The following is a 21,134-nucleotide window of genomic DNA, read 5'->3' on the forward strand; positions in this document are numbered from 1 at the left end:
ATGTAAAATAAGACTGAAATTTTATTTTTTGTGTTCCACACAAAAAATAAATGCGGATGAATTTTTCATGTTGATTTTGCGATAGGTCGTGAGAAGAAATATCGTAGGAGCCGAAAACATTAGCCTATCCAATGCTGCTAGGCTAGGCCTAGCCTTACCTCAATTTAGGTTCTGTTATCACACATAAAAACGGCCGACATGATATTTTCCATTGCTAGTATTGACACTTGTGAATATAATATTTCACAGGAATTATTTCAAATTTGTTAAAAAACTGATTCTGACTGAGATTTTGACACTTAAACAAACAAATCTCAGCCTAACTGAACGACCGCATTGTGGAGATGCGAAGTACAAAAAGTAATCTCATTAGAGAGGGCGCACTTTGTTGACTGTATAAAGTATAAATAAAAGCGAGAGTATTCCAGTGGATGCGATCTACAACCTCTGAATTTGCCTAGTAACGATGAATTCGTCGAGAAAATGGTAATATTTTATGAGAAATAGTCTGTATTTCTCATTTTTTTTATTCTTTTGCGTAAAACTAAAATTCATGCCAATATTTTTCTATGATTTATAAAAATTGGAGTAATGCAAATGCATATTTTCTAAAAAAAGGTCAGTTTTTAGTGAAATTTTGCCGGGAATGGGGCTTTAAGTATGATATAAACCACTGCAAAATAGGGCCACAGATTCCGTAACGATATACGTTATTAAGTAAAATTACCTGTGCCCAATGACGATAAGCTGTGTTTGAGAATCGTTTGGCTAAATCTTCCAGTTACAAAGTCATGTTGAATGGTGACAACAGATGGTGACATTTTAAATGGTCTATTAAGTGACTACTGACAACTCTTTCTAACAGTTTCCTTATAATTTAACACAAAGACACTGGTCTTGATTTCATTAATTGCACCATTCTTGTATTGGAATCACACTGGCCAACTTCTATATTTTGAGGGGAAAACACCCAGGCAGAAGGACAAGTTAAATGTTTTGGCCAAAGGCTCACTGATGTATGTACATAGCTGACGTATGGTGACTTTGATCTAATAGTCTGGGAACCAGGAGCCAATTATTTGCAGAAAATAACCGCATGTTTAATTGTTATTCTTGGAAAGGTAATCCTGCCACCTCAGCCTCACTATGGTTTGGGCTGAGGTAAGAGAATTTATGATTATGGAACCTTTTAGGATATAATTTTCTTTTTTTTTCTATTGTTTTTATAATTTGAAAAAAAAATACTCTACATCTGTCTCTTATACACATCTAGATGTGTATAAGAGACAGATCCAGTGATCTCCAGTTGTTAATGACTACTGTTAACACATTAAATTTTAATACTGCACATACTGTGAGTGTGATACCCATCGGCACTGACTTCCATGAGACAATTGATACTATTGATAACATGCAAATGCGGGCGATGGATTACTTTATTACGGGAGATTCTTGCTTGCTTGCAGGAGTGCGGAAGGTCGTCCCAAGTTCCAGAAGACTCCCGTGAGTTCTGTGAGACTTGGAACCCCTGCCTATTTAAAGTCAATTAAAACAATGATTTCACCAACCAGGTGTAAAGCCACGTGAATGAAAGTTGTAAATTTGCGTCCGAAAAATATTGAAAACACATGAGGTATTTTTCATTATTTTTATGAATGCTACACAAGCAGCGGCATCGCTCGAGTTCTGTTTTTATTTTACGTTATTCCCAAGAAACACATTGCATAGGCCTACTACTAGTTAGGCCTAGGCTATAGGCCTACAATCAATCTGAGTCATCAATGTACACTTAAGACAGATCTTTTATTAAAGTAGATCATATGTAATTTTAGAAAAGTTATTTATAGTTTGGCTTTTAGAAATATTGTAAACTATTCTACTCTTTTATTATCTAAATGTTTATCGAAAAGCATTGAATATGATAGAGCAGATCGCAATATGTGGAACGTTCATGAGAACGCATTTCCTCCATCCACGCAGTGGCGCTATATCCAATCAAAATTACCTCAGCAGCAATCGGCGATCATGGTGCGATGCCCTGCCTTCGCGGTTTTCGTGACGAGTGATCTGACAGATGTGATGGAATAGGGCCTAGAAGATGCTTTTTCTGTTTGTGCATGACTTAGAAAATCTATTTTAAAAAACAATGTACGTATATTTTTTTCAAAAAAAAAATGAATTTTTATAAATAAAGAACATTTTTGTGTGGTAGCTTATAAAGCATGACGTGTGTCGCACCTAAAATTATCATTAACTTTAATACAATAGGACTACCTAGGCCAGTTTGTGCGATATTTTACTTTTCGACATCGACAGAAAATTAATGCAGTAGACTGCTGTTACATGCAAAGCACAAACAGAGAATAGGAAACACAATAGCTTAGTATTATATACAATATGTACATTTATTAATAAAAGCATAGATACATTATTATAAAAGAGAACAAAAATGATGGTGGTAAAACACAATTAAGTACTTTAAGATGCTCGAAAACTTACAGAATTAGCTGAGCCCACGGCTAAGTAAGTTGGATCAAAGACTGGTGTCCGAGACCGGCAAGGTCTATAGATAAACTTAATAAACTACGGCAGACAGCAGACATGTAATAAAGTTAATGATAACTTTAGAACTTTTGGACTGCCTAAATGATAGAATTGTACCTCATTTTATACATTTATGAACAGGATATGTGGGGGAGATTATTATGACATCACCACATAACTTTAAGATGAATTTACTAACTTTAAGATGAATTTGGGAATTACATCATCTCCTTGAGGATGAAGTTTTATATGACATCATCACACAACTCAGATTCAACAGTCCCTTAACCTTATTTGGAATATTAGCCAACAGGTGATTTGGACAACAAAATTTATGAGGGCACTTTAGAACGAACTTTGTACATGCACTCTACAATATGGCTAATTAATCATTGTATTATAGTAAAATAAATGTATTAGGTATAACCTAACACCTAACACTGCATTAATTTGTTCCAATACTTGGACTTAGATATGAACCATAATTCTCATATACCACGATCTGCATATTTAGACGACCCCTTAGTTTTTTGGACAATTTATGTATGCGAGGCGTACTATAAGTATTAAATTTGTGTATACGGACGATCCACAAGACGCATGATTCTAAAAATCCAAAAATGTGTATGTTGCGCATATAAGATGAGCCCACCTTTTTCTATCGTAATTAAAATTTGCTATTAAAGCTTCAGTTTATAATCGAGAATATACGGAACTATTGAAATCCAGCTGCACACATCCACGTTTTCATTGTGAATAGCATTAGAAACTTTGTTGCAACGTGGCTGATGTCTTGATAACCTTTTTCAACTTTTATCCAAAACTTTACCTTTCTCCTGTTTATGTTAATCAGAACAGAAATGTATTACAGTATTCGCTCGGTAAATGTCAAGCTAACTCACATTCATCGGAGTTCTGTCCCGTGTTCAGTTGCTGACATTCTTTTGTCGGCACTTTCGTTTGTTACCATCATTTTTGTTTTTTTATCTGAAGCGATTGCACCACCCATCAAAATTTCCGCAACCCATAGGTTGCGGATCGGTGATCTAGGCTAATCCAACTTGGATTCGTAGTTTGTGGCCTAGCCCAGGCCTACTCTACATAGGCCCTGGCCTACCCTAGGAAGGCCCTAGGCCCAAACTAGCACCTGGGTGTTCCTACTGTAGCTAACCCTAGGCTAGGCCTAGTCAAGCCTTTTTTGTAATGTATGTGAGGGCTGTTGTAGGCCTAGCCTATTCCTACCACTGGCACTGCTACTACTAGGATAGGCACCACATGATAAATTCAAAGTTGAATATATAAAAAAAACACACACACAAAAACTACTCATTCTTAGTTTCATAAAAAAAAACTTTATTTGAGGAAAATTGAGCCACTGGTTACAGTTTTATAAGCATTTGAAGTTTCTGAGCACGTGAATAGCAAGTTGCATAAGTTAACAATAATATTTGTCACTTTTTGCCATATATTTCTGTTAATTTTTGTAAATGCTAAAAAATAGTGTACATTTTGATTGTAAATACTTACTTCAAATTACATTTGTCATGTAGCCTTAATACACAAAGACCCAAAAAATTTATAAATTTTTCAGATGACGTTTGACCCACAATTCTGAAATTGAAATTCGGGAAAAAAATGAAAAAAAAAAAAATAAATAAATTTTAAAAAATAAATAAAAAAATAAGACAAAAAAAAGTCTTCTTGTGCTTGCGTTCTCAGAGTAATTGCATTGTCCGACAAAATGTTGGCGCAATTTGTGACAGGCTTTAATGGTGTATAAAATTTCGCAAACTATAATATAATAAAAACTATAGTACATTAAAAAAAACCAGTAGGTCCACTGATAAATAAGTTTAAGGTAACTTTGTATAAAACATACTCCAAATAAAGTGCAAAATATTGATTCAAAATGTCTTGTCTCTCTTTATTTGGAGTATGTTTTATAATAAGTTATACAGTACATAACTATAGGTATATAATAAAATTTATTACCAGAATTAATCTGGAAGATACAGATCTTTTATTGTCATAAAAATACAAGGTGCAATTATGAAATTTTCCTTCCTTATTGCAAATCTACTCGAGTATAAAAATAAATATAAATATATTAAAAAGCACATATGATACGGTAACACAAAAACACAATTCTAACTACAAGAATTCTACTAACAATATATATTATCTTAGTTTCCTCTTATTAAATTCTATAATTGCTGACGGCAGAAAAGAGTTCCTAAATTTTCCAGTTTTAATATTCGGCATTCTAATTCGTCCGGATTTATTAATCATTATTTCCCCATGTAAAGGGTGTGTTATCAGCTATGATTAAGTTTAGTTTCTTATACAGAAGGTCAGAGTAGAGAGCCTCGAGTTCCACCATGTTCTTTCCTACTACTTTACCAGCTGCTTTAACAACTCTATCTAGCCTGCAACTGGTTGGCCTTGGTTATATTGTTACCCCCATACAATACAGCAGAAACTAAGTACTGATTGGATAACAGATACATAAAACAATTCCATAATCTTGCTACATAAATTGAACCTTTTCATCTTCCTTAAAAAATACAGATGTATATTGCATTTTGCATTTACTTTATCAGTATTGAAGTTCCAATTAAGTTTGTTATCCACAAAGTTCCCCAGATATCTGTACTGAGATATAACCTCTACTTGTTTATTATTAATTAACAAAGAATCATGTTGTGTTACTGACTTCCTATGATCAATAATAATCTCTTTTGTTTTGTCAATGTTTAGCATCGAGTGGTTATTAAGGCACCAATCAACAAAAGAATCAACATGCTGTTTATATTTATCAACATGATCTTTCTCGATTAACCCAACAAGACAGGTGTCGTCAGCATATTTTATGCAAAAACAACTGTCATCGGTAATAGGCGATATAAAATCGCTTGAATAAAGTGAAAAAAGAACAGGCGATAAACTACACCCTTGTGGAGCACTAGTATTAGATAGTTCAGACTTTGAAATATTATTGTTGAAACGTACTGTTTGTGACCTGTTAGATAAGAACTCTGATATCCATATTTTAAGTACTGGGTTAACATTCATCCCTGTAAGTTTTTTCATCAGTAAATAGGGTTGTATCGTATTGAAGGCTGATGAGAAATCCAGAAACAAGATTCTGGCACAAGTTGCCTTTCCCTCCAAATGCTTATTGACCTTATGAGTAAGTGTCAGCACCGCATCATCAACCTCCTTATTTTCTCTATATGCATATTGGTATTTATCCATTGATTCCTTAGTTTGTGTACACAGAATATTTTCAATAAGCTTTTCAAAACATTTCATGGGGATTGGTGTCAATGCGACAGGTCTAAAATCATTATGAATAATCTTTCAGGAAGTAAAACTATCCCCTGCCGGACACCATCTCGGTATTTCTGAGTCTAGCTTTCGGGGCTGGAAATAATAATTATGTACTAAATTAAGTTACACAAATGAAAAATAAAAATATTACCAGTGGTAATCTAGAAGTAAAACTATCTCCCGCCGGATTTCAAATGACGAATTTCATTGGCCGTTACGCATGACATAATCCTCTTGCAACAAAAACTAGCATCGTCTCACAATTCTCTCGAAATCATCCTATGTTTAATATCCACTTCAATCCTTAATATTTAACTACTTTTTTAGATAATCATTAGCTAAAAGTATATTTTAATACTTTAAGTATCATTTAGTTAAACTTTTTGAACTCATATTTTATTCATATGAAAAATATTGCCGTTTATATGCAGCACTTTCGTTAAGATCGTTATGGTTTACCTCGCGACAATGTGTACACGACGGCCGATCAACAGCTGATCGTTGGTTTTGCAATGCCAAAAAAAAATATATTGCTACGCCTCGTATTAGATTCATATTTGGCAAATAAACTCTTAGTATATGTATAAACTAATCTTGGTTATTAAAAAATTTAAATTTTTACTCGCAATTCTCTTAAAAAAACGATAAATTTTAATGAAATTTTTAAAAGCTGATAACTTCGATAAAAAAGTTGACCAATTTCGGAAAAAATCAAAATGGTATACTACTTCAACCCCTGAGTGACCTGACTGACCTGAATTATTATTATTATCATTAAAATGTCTCAACCAATCAAAAAGCATTTTATATGAATGTTTTCTTAAGGCCTTTGTTGACAAAAAAACGCTTGGCTGAACTGGGTGTTTTTTTAATGACACTACCAGGGTCCCATATTTACGGTCGTCCGATCGCCCGAGACGACCTTAATCATGTAAGGACGAGTAAAACATTTAGATTAATCGTCCGTGAGACGACCATTATTGTAATTGTAAGAAACATCTTACTTTAGGCCTAAGCTCCGGCAGCGGCTGCCGGCTCGTATATCACTCTACCTACTTTGTATTTTTGTTCGTGGTTTCTCGAGGTTCGCTTCTAAGCGACATTTTCAAAACAATGTTGATCTGTTTAGATGATAGCCTTGATAGATCGAACGGTCCCTGTGTATCAGTAATGTATTCGTATCGCTATACACGGTAACACTGCGCTATATTGGCTGGATTTCATAGCCTAGTACAGGAACGCGTGCTTTATGGCTACTTACTATATACACGTACGCGGGTAAATTACAACCTATGTAACTGTTGCAATCATCGCATACTATTCAACCTTTTTACGGGCAAATAAAATAAAGCAGTTACTTCCTGTTTATCTCGGAGACGCGACGAGTTTGTGGAAAGATGTGGCGGTTCATGGATAATGTCTCGCAGCCTCAGCCAAAAAAAGCGAAAAAAACCAAGGAAGAAACTTTACAACAGCAAAGTAAATATGAACATGAAGTGAGAAAACGTTGCTTTTTGCCGTCGTGGCAGGTGAATAGGCCCTGGTTAACTCATAATTGAAAGTTAAGGAGGAAGCCAGTGAGTTGTAAATAATAATGAAGCATGTTTTGAAACAAAAATTTGTTGTCCAATCTTATTATTACTTGTTTGTACAGTAGTTTTATACAGTACAATACATACATTTAAAGAAATAAATATACACACCCTCACTGTAAACGTTGGACTTCAAGATTTGCAAAAAATGTAAGGGCAAGTTAAATTTGTTAAGGGCAAGTAAAATATGACACCAACTTGCCCTGCTGACCACTAAGAAAAAATCTTAATATGGGACCCTGCACTACAGTAATTGAAGTACGTGACATCACGCATCGTGTGGTGCCTAATAAAACTAGGGCCTACCACCGACTAGAGAGGGGCCTATCTAGGCCTAGGAATATACAAACAACTACAAATTGACAGATAGGCCTAGGCTAGGCATAGCCTAGTAGCCTAGGGTAGGCTTCAAAGTCTTAGGCCTAGCTAGGCCCAGGGAGGAAGGGTAGCCTGCCCTAGGCCTACCTAGGCCTAGTTAGGTACCCCTGGCCCTAACTAACTTATAAATATAATATTAATAGATAGGCCTAGATACATTTTTGCGAGATTTAAAACGCATTTGTTACAAAAAAACAGAAAGGTTGTATTTTTGAAATGCACATTTAATATATGCAACAATAAAACAATATATTCACCTCACTAATATAACAGAAAAGCTCAATACAAACTCAAGAAATTCGTAAATTCGCGCGATGTCGTTAGACGATTTTTTTTGTACGTCGTGTTTACGGTCAAAGGTCATAGATTCCCATAATATCCCATCATGCATCATGGAAAACATACATTCTTTTCTTCCGGTTGCCTGATTAGAGCTGTGAAGGTTTGTGATGTTCTGATTTAAAATCGTGTAAATACTCAGTAATCATTGTAAAGTAGCCTATTTCCTCTTTAATATATACATTTTATGTATTTTGTGAGCACATCTTACAATTATTTCAGAACATACCTTTTTATCTAGATATAATTTTAAGTAGTAATAAAGTCCAGTCTGAATGGATCCACCTTTTATTTGTAAAAATAGACCAGTAATAATAAGGTCCGTAGCCGTTCGTTTTGTTTTTCAGCACATCCTTTAAATTATTGAGCTTAGAATCTATGACATGTATTGCCAATTATGATCTATGCTAACAATGTTGATATTGTATTGTGATACATTATGTTCTTGGTGCTTTGCCTAGCTTGGGCCAACCAAAGTAGCCTAGGCCTAGGCCCACCTAGGCTAGGCCTAGGCAAAAAACAATTGAACTTTTCATTTTTACAAAATATGTTTTATTACATGGACACTTAAACTAAAATTTGTTCGACAGTTTCGACAAATTTGTTTCTGTGACAAACTAATAATAACAATTATTATAATTGTTGCAGGCCTAGCTAGCCTCCAGGCCTGGGGAGGCCTAGGCCCCAGGGGTGTAGAGTCGTTTCGGCCCTGAGTCGATTCAGCCCCGAGTCGTTTCGGCCCTGAGTTGGTATTTTTGTCATGCATTTCGACCGCGGTGTATGGAGCGCCGAAGGTGTGGCCGCGAATAATAATTTAATAAAAAAGGTACTGTTTGTTAAACATAAGAAACTTAGGCTAATGCCACATTATCGGATATTAACAATTCTTTTTAGTAGTATTTTATTTTTATTATTATTATTAGGCCTATTATTCATTTCAGTATCAAATGGTGTCATCTTTCTTTTTACAGAAACAACAAAAATGTTACAAGTCAATTGGTTTGGAGACATGTTTCTTTTATCGTTTCCATACGATATATATTTGGATCATGTTAATAAATGCTTCAATAAAATTTAGATTTAAAATAAGTAGGCTATAGTTAATTAAGCGGATTAGTTTGTCATAAGTTTTTTTTTCTTTTTGTTTGTTGCGTCTCAATTTACATTACCAAATGTTCTATTTATAACAATACATAGGCCTATAAAAAATAAATTAAAATATACTGAATGACGTGATAATGAAAATAAAGCAAATATATTATTGTATTCATAAGGCCGACAAAATCACTCATTGCATAGAAATTAACTAAATAAATTAACTACAGTATAACTTGAGGAAAGAAACGTTTTCAACAATTATGTTGAGGTGAAGCAGACACATGGTTTGTATCTTCCTGTTTGTTTTATTTCCATTGTCGATACATATTTTGATTAGACATGTTTATAAAATACACAAATAAATAAAATCTATAAGCCTACAATGTTAATGGCTGTTTCAGGCTTCTTTTGAAATTTAGCAAGTCGGAAATTTCACTCACAAGGCATATTGTTGCATGGAAACTAACTACAGTATAAAAATCGGAAAGAAACGCCCACAAACAGGTTCCCACTTTAGGGTGAAGCAGACATGCGCACTATTGCAAAGAGTGAAGTAGGTCGGATGATAAAATTTGACTGGCTATTTTTAGGTGCAAACACATGCCATGGCAGTGAATGTGTACGCGTCTGTTCTCTCGTCTATGGTTCCGATTTAAAAAAAAAAAAATCAACTTTGTTTTATATTTCATTTACCATGTTTAATATTTCATTTACCATATATCCATAAATGGTCAGGGCTCCTGCCGGCAGGAGCGAATCCAGAGATGTCCGACAGGGGAACTGAAAATGGGGCCGACCGAAATAACACCGCCCTAAGGGGAGATCCGCGATATATTTGTCTTCTAGACAGACGCTTGAATTTAACCTCTGAGGCGTTTTGGGCGATCAATTTTTTTTCCTCCTTTTTTTAACTTCCTAAAAGGGTGACGGGGCTAAGGATGCCCGGTGCTGTGTGAACTCGATCTCTCTCCCCCACCCCCCTTTCTGACACCTCTGGATCCGTCCCCGATGAATCCATATTTGCGATTTGGATTAGGTTGTACTGATGATTTTTTTTTTAATTTTTTTTTTGATAAATGAAATCATCACTAGCCACAAAAACAAACATGAAATTCAGATATATTTGATTTAACAATTAAAATACCACAACAAAACACAAAAACCTTTATTAAGGATAATTTAGAAATGGATAATATAAGTGTACTGTCTTGTACACTTGGCTTTCCAATACTGGGAACTGCAAGAAAAAAGAACATTGTTTTTGAATATCCACATACTGTAAAATTATATTCAAAATAATTAAAATTTCGGAAACAATAACAATTGTAAAAGTTAAATAATAATCATACTGAAAATACAAAAAAATAGTATTGTGTATAATCAAGGATCGTAAAAAAAGACAAAATAAATCATACTAATACACACAAAAAAATCGCTTTAAAAATACAGAACCCAAATAAAACACAGCGCGTACTTGGCGCTCCATACTATTGCTGTGTAAAGACGTTGAAGCATCTTACAATGTAAAAAATTGTTTGAAATCGTTATACAAAAATTGATGAAAATCTGCATTTTTTTAGCTCCAATTCAGTAGACATTATTCAGGTTAAAATTGTGCTGATGGTACACAAGTTTAATCAAAACTTAGATATTTATTATATTTGATAATACTTCTATTTTAAAAATGTGCAAAGGTAAGACTTTTTTTATACATTGTTAAGCGAACCAACCGCTCGCCGGTAATGGTGATTTCGATAAAATTTTATTTTTGGTCAATTACTGTAAGCACACCCGCCGCCCCAAAAATAGGAAATTACAGAAAAAAATAAGAGTTTCTTTATTTTTATTACGCCCACTGCTGCCTTGAATATAAGATGTATCTATCTTCCTAATAATATAAATTTAAAGCATTTAACCATTTCATTACTACACTGTTTACATTCACCAATAAAATTTTATTTTTATTTTCTCCTCCGTCTGGATGTTTTTGGCAATACTATTTGCTAAATGAAAAATCCAAAATTTAATTTTTATTAGTTCCTATGTATATAATGCAATAGGAACTCATGCAATAGGGACTCTTGCAATCACATTTTGTGTGTGTGTGTAGACATTTAGAATGAAGTTGCGCATTCGTCAGAAAAAGTTTTCCGACATATTGTTTTTACCTCGCGACGTGAAGTTCATCAATGGTGGTTCAGTTACCTTCTTCCGGGTTTTTGCTTTTGATTAGCGCCCCCAGTTGCTTGATAAGAAAATAATTAGAGCCCGCTCCGAATTACCTAATATGGTAAAATAACTTCCTATTAAGTCAAGTTTGCAATCCACTCAGTTTCTTTCTGAAACCCAATGCAACACGAAGCCTAGTTTTAGTTTTCCAACATTTTGTTTTTACCTCCTGACGTGACGATCTTCAGTGGTTAAGTTTGAGCTCGCGCTATTTCGATCACTGCCGATTGGCAACATGAATTCTTCAGTGTGGTTCAGTTTGAGCTCACGCTGTTTTGCCATAGGTAAAAGGTAATAGGTAAAAGTCTTGACTAACCTGCCACTTACAGAATGGATTAAGAATAAAATTTAAATATATGTTACTGTATAAATAAATGTAAAAGCTAAAGGACACACAAAATAGAAAGAAATAACACATTACTGTAGGTCCAAGTAGTATTGCCTCAACAATTTTTTATACTCATTTTACTTTCTTCTTTCTCTGTAGCCATGGCAGTCAGACATGACATGTGTGTCGGCCTTAACAAGGGTCACAAAACAACCAAAAATGTTAACTCTAGAAAGGGTGTAAAGAAGGGGGTAAGTGTATTTTTAAATTTTCTTAGTCACGTGTTGTCTTGTGATTTCATTGTTTAATTGCAAATCTATCAATGAACTCAATGGACTCTTTAATTTAAATGAATGTCACTGAGGTTCACTTAGTAATTTTGTGACAAGAATGAAATTTATGTTTATTGATTTACGCTTGTATTCATGTTGGGCATGGCTGGTTTCTTGTTTCAGAATCCCCGAAAGCATGTGAAGTTTGTACGCGACTTGATCCGAGAAGTCGTTGGTTTTGCACCATATGAGAAGCGTTGTATGGAGTTGTTGAGGATAAGCAAGGATAAACGTGCTCTGAAGTTCTGCAAAAAGAGGGTATGTGATACAACCAATTCAAAAGGTTTAGAAGTACATTTTTACCTTTTGTAGGGGCCTCGAACCATATCATGATCAGCTGACTACGAATCATGTAACTCCCTTTGTGCTCTTTTTGTTTGTTTAAGAACAGTGTTTGATATACACACATAAAATCAACTAAGCCTTTCTGTGTAGTGTCAAATAACTTCGATCACATATTTTAAGAATATAATTATTGTAGTAAGTTGAATGAAAGCGAACACTCCTACAGACCTTGATTTAAAAGGAGCGTGATTGCCCTGGCACTAATTCACGTTCCTCAGCACGATCTAAGGAGAGCAACAAATAGCGCTTCTTGATTTACCAGGGAACTAAAACAAATGACAAAAATTGTAGTTTAAACGTTGCAGACCTTGATTTAAAGAAATCAGAGGAGAGCTACACCTCCGAGTATCAAATCAAGGAGCTCTCCTCAGAATTTGTGCAAAATCGATGACATTATTTAAAGGAGCGGGTGGTCTTGCTAAGAAAAAAAAGATATTTTTCTTGATTGGAATTTGGAGCATTTTTTGAGGACCATAACTTCAAAGGGGGAAAAAAAAAAAAATCTGATTTTTACTATCCTCTATATCTTCGTTTGTTTAAACAAAGTCTGCCCCTTGTTATTTCCAGGTATTTCGTACCTATTTTCTGCACGTGTCTTAATGGCAAAATCAGCCTATTTCAGCAGCCTTTTGAAAACATCTCTCCCAAAAAGTTATGAGCTCTGTGATACTCGGAGGAGAGCTATTTGTAGGTTGGATGGGACTGTTTTTATCTAGCTCTGCAACAGTATAGGTTACATTGAGACTTCCTATTATACACCTTTAATTCATCAATTTTTTTTTTTAATAACATGTAAAGTATGTTGGTTAATAACCGAAATATCAACTGATTAATCTCTGATAAGATAGGCGTGCATTTCGATACTTGGAGCAGGTTAATAAGCAATGTAGATTTCAGCAATCACTGTCCTTAAAGTTTGCCATTCTTTTAAATGATTTTAACACAACATTTAACTTTCAAACTTTGTGGAAATTTAAATGTAAAATTTGTAGCAAAATTGTTTAGTATTTTAGTATGGTAATTTTAATTAAATTTCTAAAAGGACTTTCAATTAAATAAATAGTTCCTTTCAACTAAAACACATTTGGAATGGTTCATAGCCTCTCTACCCAAACATGTACAGTAGAATAATTCCACTAATGATGTGTGTATTAATTTATTCATTTTAATCACCTGTTTTAAATTTATTAATTTTCCTTTTTGGAATGACCCAATCCCATCAAACCTCCACTGGATTTACTTTTACAAGGTCAATTGCCAGACAATAGCAATGTGTCTACTGCCCCCTCCCCCACAAAAAAAAAAAAAAAAAAAAAAAAAAAAAAAACATTGGAAGGAAACCAATGTTATCAGTCAATAACAATGTCAATTTTTTTTCTATTTAGTTGGGAAGTCTTGTCCGAGGAAGACGGAAGCGAGAAGAAATCCAAGGAGTTCTGGCTGCACAGAGGAAAGCACAACAAACAAAAGCTGATGTAAAATAAACAGTTTCTCTATAAATTATTCAAACACAATTTTTCTGCAAAATATCCATGAACTTTAAAACCGCATCTTGGAGCTAGTTTTATTCTACTTGTTTGTGTTTATCTGCCAACAACTATCATTATATATCAATCATATGATGACTATTAAACACATGAAACTGATTTATATGATTTGTGGCTGTTATCTGTGTATGTGTGTGAATCTGGAATGTTGTTTAATTAAAACAACTGCTAGTGCAGCCAAGAGGCAATGGAACTAGGGGGAGGTGTGTGACTGCATAAAAGAGCATGGTGCATTTACGTGGGAGTCTGAAAAGATGGAAATGAAGTTGGTTGTTAAGAGATGAGAGAAATCCATGGTTAAACCAGGGAGAGCCAAGGCATGTTGTACAGAATGTGGGTGCGGAACTTTTGAGTTTAATAGGTTTGGTATGGGGAGGTGGAATTTTATGAAGATGGTCATGCATAATCTTGCACAACCAACTTCAGTTTTTTTGTAGAAGTTGGGGAGATTTAGCCATGATTGTTGTTATAGACCATGTATTGTCACGCTTTGAAAATAGGCATAGATTTTGGAAACATGCAGTATGACAGACGAACACATGGAAATGCACTTTCGAACTCCAGAATTACAGTAGGCACAACTCACTTAAAAGGAAAATAATGTACAAAATATCATACCTGTTTGAATACTACTGTAATGTAACATATACATCGAGTGTAAGCAGATTATGTAGGGCACACTGCGTAAATGTGAATGCTCACGTCATCCAAGTGATGTTGCAAAAAATTCCAATTTTTTATTTTGGCCTGATAATAGTAATAAATGTTTTGCTGCATAAATTTGTCGAAATCCAGTTTGCTGAATCTTGCCGTCACAGCATACACAGTACTGTGCTTTTTAAAACTTGATGGGTGGGTCAGGGAGTAGCCGTATTTATATATAAATTAAAAGGCAAAATATTGGAAAACAACAATGTTGTGTAAAAACACTTGAAGGCATATGGCTATCAGTTAAAATAATTTGAAATAAAATGAAGGATGACGGAACAAAAATATTTTAATTAATTGTTTTGCTGATAGCCAAATTGCTAACCAAGTTTTACTTACAGTATAAGACAAAGAATAATTAAACTACAATAAACTGCTATTAATTATACGAATACACAGTGATGGCTTCAAAATTCTCAGTCATTGCAATTCAGGCTGGCCAGCCAGCCGTGGGCCCTGACTTTCTACTGGTGCCACCATTTTAGTAGCAGAATATTACATCAATTTTAAATAAACTATACGGCAGGGTGTCTATGGAAAAAAAGCCTGGTTGGAGGTAAGGTGGAGCCTTGAGATAAATGGGCAATAATGAGACATTTTAGACATTTTTTTGGTCTGAAGGGGATTAGCATTTGACAGGAGCTTGGATGCCACTTGCCCTCCATGAGGTATGATTGTTGCAAGTGTGTATCCCACTTGATTTTTGTCTACTGTCCCAGGGGGGGGGGCAGTAGACTTGTCAGAGTAAATCTCATGAAGGAATGATGGGATGGGTCATAAACTAAAGATTATTATCATAAAAAAAATGAAAAGCAAGTTTACAGAATATAAAGACCTGTCATAGTATTCAAGTGAATTGCCAACACAGAAAGCTGCTAGAAAAAATAAGACCTGTCCTAGAAAGTTCACTAAAAAGTAGCAATCTGGTAATACTTAATTCAAGTGAATTGCCAAAAAAAACTACTGTATGTCAAGCAGTAGACAGGCGCTCACACTGGGAGCCTATTTTATATTTGGTGGCAGCACATTAATCCTGGCAATTGAGTATAAAATGTAAACAACTTGAATGTTCAAACCTATCATTGGCTGTGATACTAAACCCCACCAACCAGGCCACAAGAGACCCATAGGGCCATGGTCCCAACACATGCCTTGAATACCAGTCTCTGAAGAGCTACAGTAATATATAAACTAATTGCACCTACAACCTGTTTATTTTTGTAATTTAAAGAGACAATATCTTTTTTTATGAAACCATTTAAAATTTCTCTATATTTGTTTTGGAATTGCTCTGGGGACAAGAAGGATTTGACACTACAACCGAACCTTTATGTTCTAGGCCTGTCTCTTATACACATCTAGATGTGTATAAGAGACAGACACAGTACTGTGCTTTTTAAAACTTGATGGGTGGGTCAGGGAGTAGCCGTATTTATATATAAATTATGTTTATTCCAGTGGAAAAATAGAAAGTAATCACAACCTGGCTGGCTTGGTAAACCAATACATACCAGCAGTTAGAAAATTCACAATTCATCAATTGTTCTCAACTTGCAATTTTTATATATAATATCCAAGTTCTATGTACATGCCACATTGCTAAATCATTCGATATAATAAATTGTTCATACAATTCACCCTATATTAAAGCATTGCAATCGTAAATTTACAAATAGCATAGAAAATATTACAAGACACTTTCAAATTACTTTCCATAGCTAAAAGCTAACTCAGTATTCCCATAACAGATTTATCATGTAGAAAATTTGTACAGATGCTATTTTTAAATTGTTAAGCTACAGGATAAAATTCTTTAGATGCAAAAACAGGACCTTAAATACGCCCTGCAGCGTACAAGTCTCAACATCAATTAAGGCATAGATATATGGTAATACTAGACTCATTATATTATTGAATTGGAATCCTGGAATTACAGGAAGTGCCCAATACATACAACTACTTTAATTAGTACACAAATCAATTTTTTTTTTCAGAGAGAAAATTATGTTCACCTGTATTCAAATGTATAACTTTCCCTGATTTACCACCAGGTATTCTACAGGGGGGCAGTACAATAGAAACAAATTAATGACCGTTCAAAAAACTTCAGAAGTTTCATTTTAGTGTATACTACTGTTAAAGTTTTATAAAAGAGTACCACTATACAATTAATAACTTGAATAAGAAATTTGAGAAGATTATATTGATAAGTTTTAAATGGTGATGATTATAATGAATGTGTATGAGATAAAATAGGATAGGATCTAAAGTGGAATAATAGTGTATACCATACTTCAAAATTGTAACAAGAAAAAAAAAAAACACTTTACCAAGTTTCAACTTAATAACTAATAATCTTTTTACTTTAATTGGGAAATTTGTAATTTAAAAAATACCTTATTAACTTGTACCTGCCATATTGAAAATTAATAAACTCAATCTTGACTGTATGAACGATTCAGTTCCTTCATAATTCTACTCAGTCAATTTATGTTAATATATTGCACATAATTTAATTTTAAAGTTTTATCATATCACTCGAGAGATTCAGGGCTAGTTGACAAAATTACAATCACTACTCTTGGCCTGTTTTAATTAATATTTTCCCTGTCATTCCTTCTTTGCTTAATGGAGTACAAGACAGATTGCGTCTTCAGGGGTCCCAAGTTGGATGAAGCCACTTTCCTGAGACCTGGTTGAATGGGCTTTCTTTAACATATCTAATCTTATTTTGCTGTGTGTGGTGTAACCTATCGGCACTGATTTCCGGGGAGACAATTGATAATACAATACTGTAGTAAAAAACATGCAAACTTTAAGATTTTCCGTGACATTTTTGCTTGCTTACGGGAGTATGGGAGGCCGTCTCAATTTCCGGGGGACTCCTGGGACTTGCAACATCTGCATCTTGCCTGCAAATAATTCTAGTGCTCAAACATGGTATTAAAGATTATGGGACAATTCATATAGAGGGTTTGTTTCCAGTCAACATTTGTCCACAACCCTTACAAAAATAAACATTCCATAATAATAAAAAAATAGGCATAAAAGATAAATTTCATAAATATACTACTAATAATAAAAAATAAACAAATAATTATTAATAATACTACTTTACAATTCTATTAAAGCTATACACTGTACAACTACATCTAAATAATATAAAACTAAATTAAGATTCTAAAAATTAATATGGCTTATCACTCTGACTAGTACTATATAATTTGTAAATGGAAACATCAATAACAATCATGGATTACCAACAGATACTTTGATGCCAGGTTAAATTACATATTGACAAAATCAATTTTGAGTCGACACAAAGAATAAAATTATCAACAATAACTTCATTTCAATCAACAGTTTTTGTATACATTGTGGTGTTATCCCAAAGCATTATGGGATAGTGGTTTTTAATGTTTCATACACAATAATTCATACTGTACTGTATTAATCTCTTTTCAACTTTTGTTATTTTCTCATAAAACATCTAACAGCGCTCTGCAGAATTATCCAAAGCATCATGGAAGGTCTACAATGCTGAGGTAATTCTGATGGTTTATGCAAAATCTTTCCAATTTCTCAATGCAACTTTTTAATTGTAATAAAGTTCAGTTGATGAACAATTTTTGATAATAATATATGATAATAATGACATCAGAATTGATAAACCTAATGATGACAATAACATTTCCACACAACTTATTTCAAATAATATAAAAAGCACCATTTTTTGGAAAGTTACATCTAAACATCAAATATTGTAAAGATACCATCAATAAAATCGATAAGTAAAACCTAATATGATATAAAGATAATATATCGTGGACATTTTGATGAATTTATACACTTGACTGGCTGTGTTGCTTGTAACTGTAAATTGCTAACATATTGGCAAGGCAGAACATGAAAAATATACTGCCCTTGAAAAACAAAAATTAATACACAATGCATTGAACCATTTTTATCGAAATGTATTACAAAAATAAGCCACATAAATTAGAGAAAACAACCAAATAAATAATAGGCAATAACCTTCTGAGAAATGAACCAATCTAGTTTTTACAGTATATTAATCATATTTTGAACGCAATTGGTTATAGGATTCATTTAAACTAAATTCAACTTTATGTAATAATTAATTGTAAATTGTGAATAAAAATATATAAAATATAATGAATAAAATATTAGCTGGATTAGGGTTGAATTAAGAATTTGAGAAATGGGTACTGGCCCTGAACAGGTGGACGACATATTCAAGATCATCAGTTAGTTGTAATAAAAACAAGAAGGCATTTGAACACAGTAAGTATCCTTCACTCCATTTAATTGTGATTAACTTCCACTGTTAATTGTAATGACATAATTTTGACTAAGATGGTGTTAATTAATAACACTGACAAGCACCCTCAATAGCTTGAACTTCACTGGTTGCAGAACTTGATAATTTGGCTATTTTCTTTTGAGTTTGGCACTGTCACCTTTTAAACCTTCTGGTCGTAGTTCCCGGTACTGATGCTGTAAGTAGGAGAGGCAACAAATTAAGTTTACTTGTTTAATCAATATAAAAAAAAATACACAATGATATTAAATTTTGACTGTTGTAGATTCATATGATATTAAATTTGTTTTAAGGATTTTGCTAGTATTATTAAGCAAGACACTTCATCTACATTTGTCTCTCTTCACCTAGGTAAACGATTTGGAATGAAATTGGTAGTGATGAATTAAACACACAATTAGGAATACTCCCCCAAGAGTGGAGGAGGTAGCAAATAATGTATGATTGATTCTGTATTTAATGAACTTAAAATAGTGGTAATAATAGTAATAAAAAGTGGTTGGTTGTTGATGAGGTGCTATTAGTACATAGATCCTAAATATAATGTGGAATATTTACCAGTTCATTATCAGAAGGCACTCTTGATAAAAAGTCCAGTAACTCATTATTATTAATTGCATGAGGCTTCCGTAACTTCTTAGTAAATTTATTAATACCTGGAATAGAAAGAATGATCATTAGTTAAACATGATTTTCTGCACCTTCATTCAAACAATCAAATGTACGTACCTGTACATATTGGAAAGTAGTACATTTGGCCGAGAGGTATTGTTCCTGCATCTTGTGCTACCCTGATTTAAATCCGGTTAGCGTCGGATTTTGAATGGAGTCGATCACTCGGCCCCGAGTAACCCTGGCATGTTAGGTGAGACAGGGGACATATTGGTACTGGCCCTGTATTATGGTTGCTGAGGATCCCCAGAGGCCCAGCCGCAATTTTTAATTCCAAATTTGGAATAATGACAAAAAAATCAAATCAAATGAAAGTGAGAGATGGGTGCTAGCTGGGACAATAAGGTGAGCTTAACTTTTTTAGGAATGACGGTTTGGAATAGGCTCATTGTCAAACATGTTTGTACTTACCCCATGCAAGGAGGAGTATTCGTAGAGGAATCAAATACAGGATTAATGTAGCAACACACAGGATGAAGATGAGTAGGAAAGACAACCACGGTACAGTAAAATTAAATGTACTAAAGAAAAGAAAGAAATCAACTCAGATCTTTCTGGCATTTAAATTTGTTTTCAACATCAAACATACATAATGTTCATATTATGATACAGTACTAGGCTTTTTAATCACCACTCCAACAATAATGATAACAATGGTAGTACAGTACAGTGACATATTACTGTTATACACATTCCACCATTTCATTCAAATTTATGAGAGTGACCTATTCACTATTGGTAATCTTTAGTTTTTATGTGCTTATTTCATATTCCCTTGAAAGTTTGATATATAAACTATACAATTCATCACACTGTTGACACTGAAGGCATGTGTACATACAGTATATCAAATCCTTCAAAGTTAAATATGAATTTATCACACTGTCAAAATATTTCAAAGAATTTGTTGATAAGCATATACTTTAAACTGTAAAGCTCTATCCAGATTATCACATTTTCTTTGACAAAATAGTCATGATGTGCCTATATATGGTCATGATGTAATGTCACCATGACCATATTTAGGCATATCATATGTTTTTGTCAAATAAAATTTGATAATCTGGACAGGGCTTTACACATGGTTTTTCTTCTGACTTACTTTTTGAGCCTTTCTCCAAGACATGCAATTTCATCTAACTTGTTCTGAATGGTTTGGCAGACTTTTTCTATGATTGCTAACTTTTCTCTAAAACTTTTTTTTTCTTCCTGAAAAATAAAAACAAATAATAATAAAGACAAATTTAATAATATAATCAAACATTGATGGATTTAATTAAAACACACATATATATATACACATATATATATACACATATATATACATATATACACACATATATACACATA

At 33.6% G+C, this 21,134-nt stretch overlaps 3 protein-coding genes across 19 annotated transcripts in view; 1 reads left to right on the plus strand and 2 right to left on the minus strand.

Moving 5' to 3' along the window:
* Positions 1–8,236, minus strand: part of LOC117103430 (Bloom syndrome protein homolog) — a 48,249-nt gene extending 40,013 nt beyond the window's left edge. Inside the window, exon 1 of the mRNA XM_033243969.1 lies at positions 8,102–8,236. The gene's annotated coding sequence lies outside the window, so the exon portion shown is untranslated. The remainder of the gene's footprint in view (positions 1–8,101) is intronic.
* On the plus strand, positions 8,227–14,165 carry LOC117103431 (60S ribosomal protein L36-like). 2 transcript variants are annotated; one of them, XM_033243971.1, is made up of 4 exons: positions 8,227–8,286; positions 11,998–12,089; positions 12,294–12,428; positions 13,901–14,165. In XM_033243971.1, exons 2-4 carry the CDS (start codon positions 12,000–12,002, stop codon positions 13,997–13,999), a joined length of 324 nt encoding a protein of 107 aa, XP_033099862.1. In that variant the 5' UTR covers positions 8,227–8,286; positions 11,998–11,999; the 3' UTR covers positions 14,000–14,165. The 2 variants fall into 2 exon arrangements, with proteins under 2 accessions (XP_033099862.1, XP_033099861.1); XM_033243970.1 differs by lacking the exon at positions 8,227–8,286 and having other exon boundaries at positions 11,930–12,089.
* A 2,047-nt stretch (positions 14,166–16,212) lies between these two features.
* LOC117103432 (multiple C2 and transmembrane domain-containing protein 1-like) overlaps positions 16,213–21,134 on the minus strand; it is an 85,936-nt gene continuing 81,014 nt past the window's right edge. For all 16 annotated transcript variants that reach the window (XM_033243976.1, XM_033243975.1, XM_033243972.1 and 13 more), the window contains 4 exons: positions 20,887–20,993; positions 20,196–20,305; positions 19,671–19,768; positions 16,213–19,288 (listed from right to left, as the gene is read on the minus strand). In XM_033243976.1, coding sequence (XP_033099867.1) covers positions 19,223–19,288; positions 19,671–19,768; positions 20,196–20,305; positions 20,887–20,993 — 381 coding nt within the window. In that variant the 3' untranslated portion in view covers positions 16,213–19,222. The remainder of the gene's footprint in view (positions 19,289–19,670; positions 19,769–20,195; positions 20,306–20,886; positions 20,994–21,134) is intronic.

This window comes from Anneissia japonica, unplaced genomic scaffold (assembly GCF_011630105.1).
Source record: "Anneissia japonica isolate Jap-2015-1 unplaced genomic scaffold, ASM1163010v1 scaffold1272_len640109_cov177, whole genome shotgun sequence".
In the NCBI taxonomy this organism is placed as follows: Eukaryota; Metazoa; Echinodermata; class Crinoidea; order Comatulida; family Comatulidae; genus Anneissia; species Anneissia japonica.